Below are 15,078 nucleotides of genomic sequence, written 5' to 3' on the forward strand. Positions count from 1 at the left end.
AACATTGTATTCTGTGGCTGGAGGTACATTAGGCATTGACAGGATAAATAAGTAAGTGTCGGCCATAAAAGGCCCCTAAATTAGCCCACGTGGGTTTACCTGACAGCTAAGAACCTAGTATTCTGTGGCTGGAGGTACATTAAACATTGACAGAAACAATAATTGTCGGCCATGAAAGGCACCAAAAATTAGGCATTCAATGGACATGAAATGCCTTTTATGCTGCTGTATTTAGCGAAGACAAGGACCATGAATTGTTGTGGGTGGATGGCGGTCTGGCGGATATATGTGGCCTGTCATGAGGAATTTAAATTAAACATGGTCTACTGGTCACATGTGTTGAATTCCTCAGAGATCCGTGCCTCATTCATTTTTATAAATGTGAGGTAGTCTACAATGTCATGAGCTAGGCGAGTGCGCTTATCAGTTACGATCACCCCTGCTGCGCTGAACGTCCTTTCGGACAGGACACTGGATGGGGGCAAGCCAACAGTTCCATTGCAAATTGTGCAAGCTCTGGTCAGAGTTCAAGCCTGCCCACCCAGTAGTACAGGGGTTCATTACTCCTCAGAGCGTCCACATCGGCCGTTAACCCGATATAGTCAGACACCTGTTGGTCTAGGCGTTCCCTGATGCTGGATCCAGAGTACAGCTGTTGATGTGTCGGCTGAAAGAAGGATCTCATATCTGAAGTGACCAACACATCTTCAAACCGCCCTCTTCTTGCAGGCACTGTTGGATTGCTACCCGCAACTTCTCTCTGTGACTGGAAATTCCTCTGCCAGCGCACGCAAAAGCAGAATGCAGCATTTTTCGCAGCAAGGCCTGAAAGTGCTGCATTCTGACTGCCCTCTGGGATGCTGGTAACATTTTTTGTTTGTACCGGGGGTCTAAGTACATTGCCACCCAGTACTGGTCCTTGCCCTTTATGCTTTTTATTTGGGGGTCCCCCTTAAAACGCTGGAGCATGAAGGCCCCCATTCACACTAAACTGGAAGCGGTGTAGGGGCCTGGCTCCAGCTCATCATCCAGGATAATGTCGTCCTCGTTCTCCTCCCCCCATCCACGGATAACACCAGGGATCCCAGAAAGGTTTAAAGCATGCTCTTCTTGCTCCTCCTCATCCACCCCAGCACCATCCTCCTCTGACTCCTCTTCAGACTCCTGTTCTTGACTTGTCTCAGATGGAGTAGCACCCCCTGGGAATTCATCCAACATTGCGACTTCCTCATCTTCCTGCTCCTGCTCCTCGACGGCTTGATCAATGACACAACGCAATGCATGCTCCAGAAAGAAGGCATAAGGTACAATGTCACTGAGGGCGCCCTGGCTGTGACTGACCAGTTTGGTGATCTCATCGAATGGCCCCAGAAGTCTGCATGTGTCACGCATGAGCAGCCACTTCCGAGGTGAAAAAAACCCAAGCTCCCCAGAACCTGTCCCACCACAGAGTTCGTACAGGTAGTCGTTAACTGCACGTTTCTGCTGGAGCAGCCTATCAAGCATATGCAACGTTGAGTTCCATCGCGTCGGGCAGTCACAAATAAGATGCCTGACGGGCAGGTTGTGTCACCGCTGAATGTCAGCAAGGCAAGCCATGACTGTGTAAGATCTTCTGAAATGGCCCAAGATTTCCCTGGCCTGCTGCAAGACGTCCTGGACCCCAGGGTATTTGGCAACGAATCGCTGCATGACCAAGTTCAGGGCGTGTGCGATGCATGGCACGTGTGTTATTTTGCCCTGTTTCAGCGCGCTCAGCAGATTGACACCGTTGTCACACACCACTTTACCAACTGTCAAATTGAGCGGTGTCAGCCCCTGATCTGCTTGTGAACGCAAAGCTGAAAGGAGTTCAGGACCAGTGTGGCTCTTGGCTTCCAGGCACAACAGACGCAGCACAGCATGGCAACGTCTCACCTGGCATGTGGAATAGGTTCTGGGGATCTTGGGCGGCACATCGGAAGAGACGGTAGCAGCGGAAAAGGAGGAGTCAGCCGAGGAGGAGGAGAAGAAGAGGCAGGCTTGCATGCAATCCGTGGCGGTACAACCAAATCTACAGGGGAGCCACGGGTTACATGCTTGACGGCCTTCAGAAGGTTCACCCAGTGGACAGTAAATGTGATATACCTTCCCTGCCCGTGTTTGCTAGACCATGTGTCTGTGGTCAGATGTATCTTGGCACCAACACTGTGTGCCAGAGATATATTCACTTGCCACTGAACATGGCCATACAGCTCTGGAATGCCCTTCTGCGAGAAATATTTCCTGCCTGGGACCTTCCATTGTGGTGTTCCAATGGCCACAAATTTTCGAAAGGCCTCCAAGTCCACCAGTTGATATGGCAGTAGTTGGCAGGTTATCAGTTCCAACAAGCCAGCAGTCAAACGTTGGGCAAGAGGGTTATCCGGCGTCATCATTTTTTTACGCTCCAACATTTGGGCCACGGAAACCTGCCTTTTTCCAGAACAACGTGACGACGGCATCATGGAAGGTGGAGTGGAGGACAATTGTGAGGAGAGAGGAGAAGGAGAATAGGCTGGATGGTGAGAGCCTGGAGTGTGGTTTTGTGGGTTCACTTCTAAGGTGTTGCTCCAACTGGGCTTGGTGATGGGAGTTCAGGTGCCTTCTTAAGGCGGTCATCCCTAAGTGAGTGTTGGGCTTACCGCGACTTATGCGTTGACTGCAAAGGCTGCAGATGGCAACACTTGTCAGCAGCGGACACATTAAAAAAAAGCCCACACTGCAGAGCCATGTGCCGGCGTCCTGGGAGTGCCAGATGTGACTGTACATGGTTGATGGCTTGCTCCTGATACATTTGCAGTCTGCTTTGTACCTCTTGTGCAATGCAAGTTCCGCCTGCTTCTCCTCCCTATCTGCTGGTCCGTCTCTCCCTCTGAACTCCCCTCCTCTTCCTCTCTTGTGGCCATCCACGTGATGTCCATAGACACGTCATCATCCACGTCACCTTCCCCACCACTAACATTTGAGATCTCAGAGTAGGCAGCAAGTTGGGACCAACCTCCTTGGGCTGATCTGGGTACTCTCATCAGACTGCCGAGTGGCGGCTGTTGCTACCTCCTCTTCCTGATCCGATGCCAACAATGGCTGTGCATTGCAAATGTCTTGTGATGGATCGGAAAATAATTCCAGTGAATTGAAGTTCAAGTGGAGGTTATATGGTGGTGGTGTTGGTGGTGGTGTCTTTGGGGGTGCACACAGCAGAGAGTGAAGAGGGTGCAGATAGAGAGGATGAGGAGGGTGCAGAAGAGGAAGGCTGAGTGAGCCACTCAACCAAGTCTGGTGCGTCCTTTGATGTAATCGAACGCACCTTCTGAAACTTAACAGTTTGGCTCCGACCTACTGCTCCTGCCCTACCCCTACCACCCCTGCGTAAGGGCTTGCCTCTTCCTCTGCCTGTGATTTTTTAAATTACCCTGTGACAAAAGTCATTAGAGAAACGTAGTATATGTGGCACAAGGTGTATAACACCCCGCTTCAATCTGTGGTATTGGGGGACCACAGGTTCACACCAGTTCTACAAATAATTGGCCAGTAACTGTTGTCACTGTGTGTAGCACAGTTAACACAGCAAAAGAGGCCAAATTTTTGGAGGACTAAAATACACTCTTATAAAAATATACTGTTAAATAACACACCACTTCAATATGTGGTATCTCACCAGTTGTACAAAAAATTGCCCAGTGAGTTTGGCACTGTGTGTAGCAGAGTTAATGCAGCAAAAGAGGCAATATTGTTGCAGGACACAAATACACTTATACAAGTATACTCAGATAACACCCCACTTCAATAAGTGGTATTGGGGGGCCACTGGTTTATCACACCAGTTGTACAAAAAATTGGCCAGTGAGTTTGGCACTGTGTGTAGCAGAGTAAACGCAGACTGATTGACTCAAGAATCAAGATGCTCAACAGATTTCAAATTGTCTGTGACCCTCTGAGGGATTGAAATGATCCAATTAGATACAGTATTTGTCTAGCCATAGGTTAATCCCTACTACATTTACTGTAGTACTTACATTTAGAATGTTTGTGCCTTGGTGCCTGCCCTTGCCATTTGTTGTTTCTTTTAAAGCAACAAATTACTGGGGGGAAACTGTCACAGATGGAATATTTTCACTTAAATCTGCATGAAGTCTACCATTTACAGTGGCTGTCATTAAAAAAAAAAACAGCATACTCCTTTTTTGGGGGAGAGCTGACATCCAGTAAAGAAGTTGTCAGCAAACTGAAAAGGAAAAGGTCTGTGTGGACATATGATAAGTATCTCAAGCTTCTAGCTTGGCATTCAAAATGTAGGTCTTTCTCAGCAGATATTTTTTTTGACTGAACTAAGATCATAATTCTACCTGGTCCACAAACTGCTTAAGGTATGAGCACCTCATTGAATACAATTAATAGAATAAAGACATACCCATTTTTGAAATACGTTTACAGAGCAGAATACCTACATTTAGAAAATGGGGCAGGAAAAGATGATAAAAGGTTGCTGTTATGATATAAGCACATCATGCTGCTTAGTCATCAACCTGAGGCATGTGGCAGCTGGAGGACATTGATAAGCTTTGATAAGAGCAGCTAATCCCCCTAGGAGGGTCCTCCTATGGGCTTTGTGAGCACTTGACCAGGATGGAGGGAGCTATAGAAGTAAGAGCAGGACCAAACACAGTACTGCCTTTAGCTCTGCAGCCAACTGGCCTTCTAGAGGACCAGAAGAAGGCATAGCTGGTGCTTAGGCAGGATTGTGGTTAAAATCTCTGAGACCATCAAGCAGGCTTGAAGCAGGGTTGAGTCAGTAAAATATTACCATTAGGACTGTTGCAACTCTGGTATAGAGAGAGAGAGGTCTTCTCTCAATCATATGATTTAAATTCTGCACAGGGCCCTTAGTGTCCTCAGAGAGGGCTTATGAGAGGGCTCTTGAACTTACCAACAGGGATTTTGCTATGCAGGTGCCAAGTCCATAAGCACCCATCCATTTCTTATATTTAGGAATCCAGTTTTTACCTGGCCCCTTAATCAATAAGGGGCACCCAGCCCAATAATTAATACTGACAGTTTTAACAACTGAAAGTAAAGAAATCTCATACTTACAAGCAATCAACAGTCCCTTTTCCCAAGGTTCAAGCACTCACCTGTTTCAATCATTCACGTTTCTGCTTTTCTCTTTATAGTTCACAGGTTCATTTAAAACAAAGAGGCTGATTTAACGGATTTAAGAATGTTCTCCCAAGTAATTGTGCAAATATTTGCTTCATTTATCAAGTCATGTACAGATAAAATAAGTAAATTGGGATTTGGATTTTCTTTCTCAGTATCACCACTGCTCAAGATCAATGAGGATGAAGAGGTTAGGCTAGGTCATCTATCCGCAATATTAGAGTACAAGATTTGTTGTTTGTTTTTTATTAATTGGATTACCCTCGTGACTTTTTATTATTTTAAGGAATAGGAATTTTTTTTTTTTTTTATTTGGGCATCTAAGACATTTGCATTTCTCTATGAGCGTGTTTAAGCTAAAGCCTATCTGAATGTAGGTATCACGCATGTATTGTCACCTAATATAACACACCAAAAGGAATCTGTTTTTGTGGTGTGTTCATCATCCTTGAAGGTTTCCTAAAACAGACTTTATCTAAGCCTACACCTACACTTAGATAATTGTTGTTTTGCCAGTGAGTGATGTATCCACCCACTAATAGGCAGCTCTGGAAAAATGACCCTGACTTTATCTGTTTACATTGCCACTTTTGTTCCTTTGATTCAAGTGACTACTATTTTTAAACCGAATCAGCATATTTAAACTAACAATGTCATTGCATTTAGATGTTACACAACTGGTAAAATACAATGATGAGAATTATCATATTCAATTTTAAATGCAAATTCAAAACAACAATTTAACAGTTCTAACCACTTACCTCCGTTCTTGACCAGGCCATTTTTTTGCTATTTGACACTACGTTACCTTAACTGACAATTGTGCGGTCATGCAACGCTGTACATAAATTACATTTTTGTTATTTTTTTCCCACAAATAGAGCTTTCTTCTATTTTATTTTTGTGCTATAAACAAAAAATACAAACAATTTTAAAATAAATATAAAAAAAACCAATGTTTTTTACTTTCTGCAAAAAAACATATCCAGTAAAAAAAAAAATAAAAAATAAACACATTTCTTACTTAATTTAGGCCAATATGTATTCTGTTACATATTTTTGTAAAAAATCCCAACAGGTGTATATTGATTGGTTTGCACAGAAGTTATAGTGTCTACAAACTATGGTATGTATACTGGAATTTTTATTTTATTTTTTTATACTAGTAATGGTGGCGATCAGTAACTTTTAGCAGAACTGCGATATAGCGGCAGACAATCTGACACTAACTAACACTTTTGACACTTTGTGGAACCAGATACACTAATACAGTGATCAGTGCTAAACATATGCCCTGTCACTGTACTAATGACATTAACTGGGAAGAGGTTAAACATCCAGTGTGATTACAGGGTTAAATGTGTGCCTAACAAGTGTTTTTTCGTGTGTACTGTGTGCTGCTTTCACTAAGGGATGTGCTGGATTTTATTCCCTGCTTTGCAGGGAAACAAAATCCAGCACATCCCCACTGACAAGACGGAGGACAGTGGTCTGCATTTGATTACATATCCAGAGCTCCATTCAGTGTATCTCCTCACCAATATGCGGCTGTCAGTGGATGCGCACTTGCGCCCCCTACCCAGAAGTGCAGAATTACACACACACACACATATATATATATATATATATATATATATGATTCTGCACAGAGCGGCTGCCCCATGGCAGTCAAGCTACAATAGGGTGGTCGTTAAGTGGTAAAATTTACTGTAACATGTCTTTGGTTAGAATTAAAAAAATTATATTTTCTGATATACATATACTGCATGTGTCATTTAGCAGACAAACCTGCTTAAACTTCACAAAAAGGCAGCTGATGAAACATATGTGTCATTAAACTTTGTTTATTGTAATTATATGCAAACAACATTTTGATAATGGGTAACCATTAGCAGATAAATATGTGACTGTTTAGATTTTACTACCATCATCAGTAAAGAGTCTTCAAGTTGCCCTAGCTTTCTGCCTAATGATAAATGCAGATAAAATGAATTATGATTTATGAGTGGTAATTTTAAAACCTGTTTCTTGTCAAATACGATATTATCAAATACATGATTCTTGTCAAATACGATATATAAAACATACCATATGAAATGCATGCATGTACTATATGTATGCGTAGACAAAGAGATGAGAATATATAAACTAGAGTGTTATTGCAAACAGTATTCTCACATTCTGGCGTTTAATCTTTAGCGAAGACATTGAGGCTTATTGATTAAAGGATTTGAGAATGTCCCCACAACAAACAGTGAATATTCATTTCAATTACCCAATAATGTTCAGATAAAAGAAGCAAAGAGGGATTCCCTTTCACATGACTGGCTAATTCAAGTGACTCTTCACACACATTTACTATGTATGAATATTGTCAAATAATTTAATGAACCTGCCATACTACTGTATTTGAGAGGGTCTGAGTGTGCTCCAATGTGTCCAACTTACAAGAGCTGGAATACTGGAAGAGTACAAGATTTAAATTTATGGGAATGTCCCTGAATGATCCTGTAACATGGTACTGATAACTGTCTATTATAAAGTTTCAGTGATGTAAGTTACAAAAGAAATGTAATCATTAAAATTACAAACTAGCACTTAGGTGTACATTTTGTTGTTCAGTAAAGCACTTTATTTTCGTCTATCTTGCTTTTTTTTTTAGGTTAATACCTATTTTGTTAAGTAAAGCTCTGCGTTAAGTGTTATTGATTCCTTAACATCCGTGGTGTTAGGGATGGTCTTTTTGTTCGAGTTGTACATATGTTCGACTCGAACATCGGGTGTTCATGTGTCTGGGGCGCTCAGCGGGAAGTTCGCCCACCTACGAGTTCCCTCATAATGCACTGCGATCTTGCAGTGCATTAATTGCTGGTGATTGGCCAAAGCATGCACCTGACCTGTATGATTTGGCCAATCACAGCACAATGTCCTGTCAGAGCCATGATTGGCCACCCTGCCTTTGGGGCTAAGTCCACATCCCACACTATATAAGGCTGCTTACACGGCAGCCCTGTGTAGTGTGTTAGTGGAGATTAGGCAGGGTAGTTACTGGATCCTGTGTTCAGTCAGTTTAGTTCAGTCAGTGTAGTGTAGTGCTGTGCTGTGATTCTTAAGTAACAAAACTGTAGTGGTGCCACTGAAGTGTTGGTGTATACAACACGTCTGTGTCACCCCACTGGTCAAATTTTTTGTTCACTGATATTTTTTTTTGTTTGTTTGTTTTTTTTCAGCATCAAGTTCTGTTGCTGCAATATTAGTACTCCCCCTTCTGTGTGGCAGGTGATATTCCTTCTGCGTCAGCAGTGATTTTCTATTTTTTTTTGTGACGCAGGAACACTAATAATTTTTAGGGCATAATTGCTGTCCCCCCTTCTGCATTGCAGGTGCTATTCCTTCTGCATCAGCAGTGGTTTTCTTTTTTTTTTTCTGCAGCAACACTAAAAAAATTTAGGACATAATTGCTGTTCCTCCATTCTGCATTGCAGGCATTCCTCCTCTGTGTCGGGGCAGTGGTTCCCTTTTTTTTAGTTGGCTTTGTTAATTTTTTCTTTCATTTTTTTTTTTTTGTTTCTTTTTGTCACACCAATGGCTGCTGATAAAGGATGCATGCACTGTCCTGTCACCATTTGAGTATGCCACAAGGATGGTGAGCCTCGACAATTCATGCATCAGTGAGACTATCCCTCTAGTCTTCCTGCTGGATCACACACTTCATGGAATTATTGACAGGGCACTTCAGGCAGAACAGCGGGAGGAAGAGGAGGACTTCCTTTCCTCACAAGGCCCCCTTTATGCAGATACCATTTCTGCAGGGCTGCAAAACACACAGGAGGAGGAGAAAAATTGTGGCAGCAGGGAAGTAGAAGATAACATACAGCAGTCTTCAAGGGATGGTTTTTATTGCCAAGAAACCCCAGGAGTTGTACATGGCTGGGGAGAGGTAGTTCCTGATAATGTCATCCCTAGTGACCCAGAGGACTCAGACTCTCATGCCTCCTCAAACATACAAACTTACACTGCATTGACTCCCTGATTCTGCAAAGTCTGTGAAAGCACCCGAAGATTCGTGGTATCAAGGAGAGGGATCATTACTGGTTGGCAACCCTTCTTGATCCACGTTACAAGGGTAAAGTTGCAGAGCTCGCCCTGCCTTCACAGAGGGAGCAGAGGATGAAACATCTTGAGGATGTTTAACACCTTCCCAGACACTGGGAGGTTATCATTTCTTGGCAAATGTGTTGCTGAGGCTTTGTTCGATCAAAGGAAGATCGGTGGAGTAGGCAGCCGGCTGACCGATGCCTGCAAACAATTCTTTAGTCCTTAGCAGCCAGGGTTGTTAGGTTTAGGCAACCATCAGAAGTGTCTGCATCATATGGTGCAGCATTATCTAGGGGCAAGAGCAGACTTGGAGACCTTTCCAACTGAGCATCCATGGGTTACTGGATCTTGAGGATGGACCACTGGCCAGAACTTGCTCAATATGCAATTGAGCTACTGGCTTTTGGAATGGACATTCAGTGCTGCTGGAGGTGTTGTGACAGATAAAAGTGTGTGTCTGTCCACAGACTCCATTGGCCGGCTGACATTTATCAAAATGAATCAGTCCTTGATCAACAGCAGCTATAAAGCCCTTGATGCTGATGTAATTGATTTAATTTGCTCGGTATCTGGGATCCCCTGAAGACTGCCTACGCTGCCTATCCTATTCCTGAATCTTGATTATGCTAGCTTCCAACAATATTTTTGGTTTAGGACACCACCAACACCCAAGGCCCAATTTTTTGCACCTGTTTGACAGCTGCATGTAATTTCATTTTTTTTTTCTAATTTGTAACAGCAGGGCCCATTTTTGTACCCAGCAAGAGTAACTGTGAGAGGTTACAGTCTTCAGGCACCACTAACACCCTAGACCCAATTTTTCTGCACCTGTATGACAGGTGATTGTCATTTCATTTTTTTCCCAAATTTTTAACAGCAGGGCCCGTTCCTGCACCCAGCAACAGTAACTGTGAGGGGTGACAGTGTTCAGGCATCACTAGGGATGGCCGAACGGTTTGGGTTGAGCATAAGTTTGGCCTGAGCATAACCCAATCAGGTACTCCCCTGACACCTGAACTTTCTTGGCACTTAGCGGAATCTTCGCTTGCAGAACACACAGTCAATAGGTTGTTAAGACTTCCCTGGTGAGAGCTGAATTTTGAACAAATAATTGTTAAAAAAAATGTAAATGGAAAAAAAAATGGGGTAAAAACAGCTTGGGGAGACCCTTTGGGTCTAGTATGGCTTTAAGGGGGAACCCCATGATAGAAAAAAAAAAAGAAAAAACGGTGTGGGATCACCCCCTAGGGTACAAACTAGGCCCTTTTCATCTGTTATAGATTTTAAGGGGAACTCCACAGCAAATTAAAAATAAAAAAAACTGCGTGGGTCCCCCCCCAAAATCCATACTAGACCCTCACTCGAGCATGCAGCCTGGCAGGCCAGGAAATGGAAGGGGACGAGTGAGCCCCCCCTCCTAAACCATACCAGGCTGCTTGCCCTTAACATTGGGAGGATGCATTGGGGCCTCTTCCTGACAACCCTGGGCTGTGGTTGTTGGGGTCTGTGAAGGGGGGCTTATCAGAATCTGGAAGGGGGGGCCCCCAAATCCCGCCTTCCCCTATGTGAATGGGTATCTGGTATATAGTACCCCTACCAATTCACCAAAAAAATGTCAAAAAGTAAGAGCCACAGAAAAAGTCATTTATTCAAAAATAAAAATAAAAAAATAGTGTCCCTCAATGTAAATCCATCGTCAATCACAATGCCTACCGGACCCAAAAAATTGAAAAAATAAAAAAGGCCTCCTCCTCTTGGAAGGCTTCCCGCAGTCTGTCCAATCTGCGTAATGTCAGAAGGGGGCAGTGCCACCAGGTGGCATAGCCGTGTGGCCCCCCCTGCCTATATAAGAACTGTCAAAGCACAGATCGGACAGATGGCAGGATGCCTCCAAAGAGGCAGAAGCATTATTTATTTTTTCTATTTTTCAGGTCCGATGGGCGTCTTGATAAATGATGGATTTACATTGAGGGACACTATTTTTTTATTTTTTTCAATAAAGGACTTTTCAAAAGCTGTTTCCTGTGTTTCTTACATTTTGACACTGTTTTTGGTGAAAGGGTAAGGGTAAGATGTACCCGATACCCATTCGAATAGGGGGGGGATCTGGGGCCCCTTGTTAAAGGGGGCCTCCAGATTCCAATAAGCCCCCACCTGCAGACCCCGACAATCACAGCCCAGGGTTGTCGAGAAGAGGCCTTTGTCCCCATCAACATGGGGACAAGGTGCTTTGGGGTGGGGGGGGGGGGCAGAGCAGAGTAAACCAACCCCACTTGCACAAAATGATTGCTTAAACGGAATATCACCACCTAAATCCCCTGACACCAGGAGCCCAGTCAAATCACAACTACAGCACAATTCTCAGCCTGATGATCCTGCTGGGCCTTGCATGAAGGTATGTGACCCCCCCTCACAAGAGGCTAATTAGACAGATGATCTGATTGCATTATTTCCTACAGTTGGGCAGCCTATGTCTGATGTACTAATGAAGGACATGTTGCTGTCCCTCCGCTTATCTTTCCAAGCAGACATGTTCGCCTGCTTTAAAAAATATGCAGCAGAGGTTCAAGACCTAGGGGAAAGCATGAATTATTTATAAGATTCTATAGGCACATGCACAGATTCTTATAACAATATGGTGGATGCACAAGTGGCTCATTCCAAAGAAATTGACTGGCTTAAATCGAAAGTGGCGGACCTGGAAGATCTCCTCTTTTGTTTTCAAGCTAAGTTCTCCCTTGTTCTTACTGTAGTCAAGCTGCACTAAGTCCCTTTCAAACTTTTTTTCCCTTTTTATTTGTTTAGTTTGTAGCCTGCTCCCAGACGGGCTTCGTATGGTTGCCCTTATCAGCTTCTTGTTATTTGAACTTTTGTTCCTTTGTTATCACCAAGGTGCCTTGAATAACCCCACGCATGTTTTTTACAATTTGGCAATGGAGCTTTAATTCCAACACAAGCACCTATGTCATTACCTGTTAGCCACTTCTAAATAAGCTGGTTTGCAATGCACAAGACATGGAAGATTTTTGGCATCCTCAAGCACCCTTTTCACCCTAATGTCCCTTAAGTTGCTGTCAATTAACACCTGAGGTTTAGACCTCCCAGCTAAGCATTTTTCCATGTGGAAAGAAGCCACAAAATCTAAGGCTATTAATGGGATCGTCCAGGAGACTCACTTCAAGGCGTCAGCTACCCCGAAGTATCAAAATAAGGACTTCCCCTTTCCCTTTTCGGCTGAATATACTTTGAAAAAAAGAGTCCTCACAGCTATTAAGAACTCTGTCTCTTTTAGGGAGGTCGGTATGCCATATTGGTATGCACAATTAGTGATAAGGCCTACACTATTGTGGGAGTGTATGCACCTAACTCTAATCAGGGTAGATTCTTTCATAAACTCTTTAAATGCATTGCTAAGCATAAACAGAGTAACCTAATAGTGGGTGGTGATGCTTTGGATCGGAACAATGCCGATAGTTATATCCGTCCCTGGCCTAATTTTTAAGAGTAATGCATGTGTGCACACAGAGAAATGCTGACACTGACACAGTCAGGGTGAAACAGTTCTGCTTTATTGCTTCCACCTTTTAAGCTTATAAAGCCCGTACAGAACATCTCCAGGAAATGTCCTGTAGGCATGGCATTAATTTAGACAGTCAAATTATAATCTTATTTGATTGGATGTATCTATGCACATATAACTTTCTTCCAGGATATGACCATCTTCTGTCCTAGGTGTGTCCCTCACTGGAGGCGCCATCTTGGAAATCATCTGTTCTTCTTGTTTTCTTATTGCTTCGATTTATAGGAGAAAAGTGATCTGGCAATTATGTTTGAGCAAGAAAAGTATTTCATATAAGTAAATAGCATAAAAGCATATTAGCATATTAGCATAACAGCACTATAGCATAAAATCCATAAAATACCATAAATGGGTATAAATGGTTTATAAGCTTATATATAATACTGTAGAAATAGGCATTTTACTAAACCATCAATTACATCCATTACAGATTCCCCCCTTAAAATGTCTATTTCATCCTGTCCCTATCAATCCTAGCTCATCTGTCCTCATGCGCCTTGGAACTCTTTTTGTGCCGCACTTTAGACGAGTGATTGCTAATCAATCACCCCCCTTGCCACGGTCTTTGCGCATGGGAAGTCAGATGCTCTCCCTATGGCCCTACAGGTCGCTGGCAGAGTTAGGGAATGTCTGCAATGGTGTATATGGTTTTCCATAATCTTCTTCCTCAAGTTCTATGTCTTGGCTCACGAATGTGGGTATAGTTTGGTCTATTGCTTTCTCCATGAACTTCCTCAAGCAGGGGAGTACACAGCAAACCACTAAAGCAAGGAGGATTAGAATGATCAACACAGTCACTCCTATCTGTGCCAAGACTTTCTGCCACTCACTCATCCAATTAAAATATTGATCCCATGGGTCTGTGACACCTTAATTTTTCTTCAGTTCAACTGATAGGTTCTCTAACTTCTTAAGAGCTAATGTGATCTTACCATTCGGTCCAGTGTTGTTCGGGATATAGGTACAACAAGGGCTGGTCTTATCTATCATGGTACAGACTCCTCCTTTTTCTGCTAACATCATATCCAGAGCTATCCGGTTCTGGAAGGTCATTTGGGATGTGGTTTCTAATTGTTCAGCTATCCCTTAGAATGCATCCTTGGTGTAGTTGACAAACCTTTGCTAGTTATAATAAATATATAGTTTATCCAATTTACATTCTTATTGACAGTTATTATGGGGATTAGGGATTCAAGACTGGCCTTGACCTGGTCTCGAGCCTTGTATTCGTCTGGGACCCCCCTTGGAACTCCAATGGCATCTATATATATATATATATGAGGATCAAAACTTCCAAGGAGAGCTTCCCGTTTCATCCTTTTACCTGGGGTCAGACTGATATGTGCGTCATGAGCACTTTCTGTCAAGATGTGCAAAGGCATGATAGCCTTTGCAAGGGCACACTCTCCTCTCCACTCTCCCTCTAGTCTGGTTCTTACATGCATATCTCCACACACCCAGTACACATCCCCTAGGGATTGGGTCTGGTTTTGCACCAAGTTAGTTGAAACATCACTGTAAGAGGCACAGTAACCTCTTGGGAAGGTCCCCAATTTTCTACCCTTCCCTGTGTAGCGAACATAACAGGTGTAATTCCCAGGATATATTGTGATAACTTCTTTAGGCTTTGGGTCCCTGGTATTGATAGGGTATTCTGCCTTCCATTTCTCACATGTTGAATAATCAGTGGAAGTGTTAGTAAAGAGGCTTAGGAAACACTCCTCTGTTTCTTCAGGTATGTTCAATGGGACTGTACCTAAGTGTGGTCTAGCACTGCCACAGACATAACAATTGGTTCTATTGTGCTTACCAGCACTGTACCTCATCCACTGTAGCCAGAGATTGGCTTCTGTGAAATCGGTTTCAGCTGCCCTTGTATCCTCAAAGGTAGGATCTGCCATCTCACCCCTATCAGAGGGACTAAGATTCCGTATATTTAGAACAAGTGTCATGCTAGGCCCTGGTTTATGTAGGGTGAGACGGGTCAACAAGGGCTCTCCTTGGCTATCCTTACTATCATAAGCTGGTTGGGGTTGGTATCCCCAGAGTGTCCCTGTGTTCCAAGCTGCTGCTCCCCAATAGGCACAATTCTTTCCCCATGACCCCTTGGTGACACAAATATACCGTTCCCCATGCCCTGTCTTATACCATTCTCATCTGCTATTGAGTTTGAGGCATGGGAGTATTTTACATGCATGAAAATCAAACGTGGCGACATGGGT

The 15,078-nt window shown here is 43.3% G+C and overlaps 1 protein-coding gene across 1 annotated transcript; it reads right to left on the reverse strand.

Annotated features, from left to right (window-relative positions):
* Positions 1–13,795: 13,795 nt before the first annotated feature.
* On the reverse strand, positions 13,796–14,757 carry LOC309552661 (uncharacterized protein; the record flags this gene model as incomplete). Its single annotated transcript, XM_082253592.1, has 1 exon — positions 13,796–14,757. The coding sequence occupies one exon, from the start codon at positions 14,755–14,757 to the stop codon at positions 13,936–13,938; it is 822 nt and encodes a 273-aa protein (XP_082109718.1). The 3' UTR covers positions 13,796–13,935.
* Between the last annotated feature and the right edge of the window lie 321 nt (positions 14,758–15,078).

This window comes from Pelophylax lessonae (assembly GCF_965119305.1).
Source record: "Pelophylax lessonae genome assembly, chromosome: 4".
Taxonomy (NCBI): Eukaryota; Metazoa; Chordata; class Amphibia; order Anura; family Ranidae; genus Pelophylax; species Pelophylax lessonae.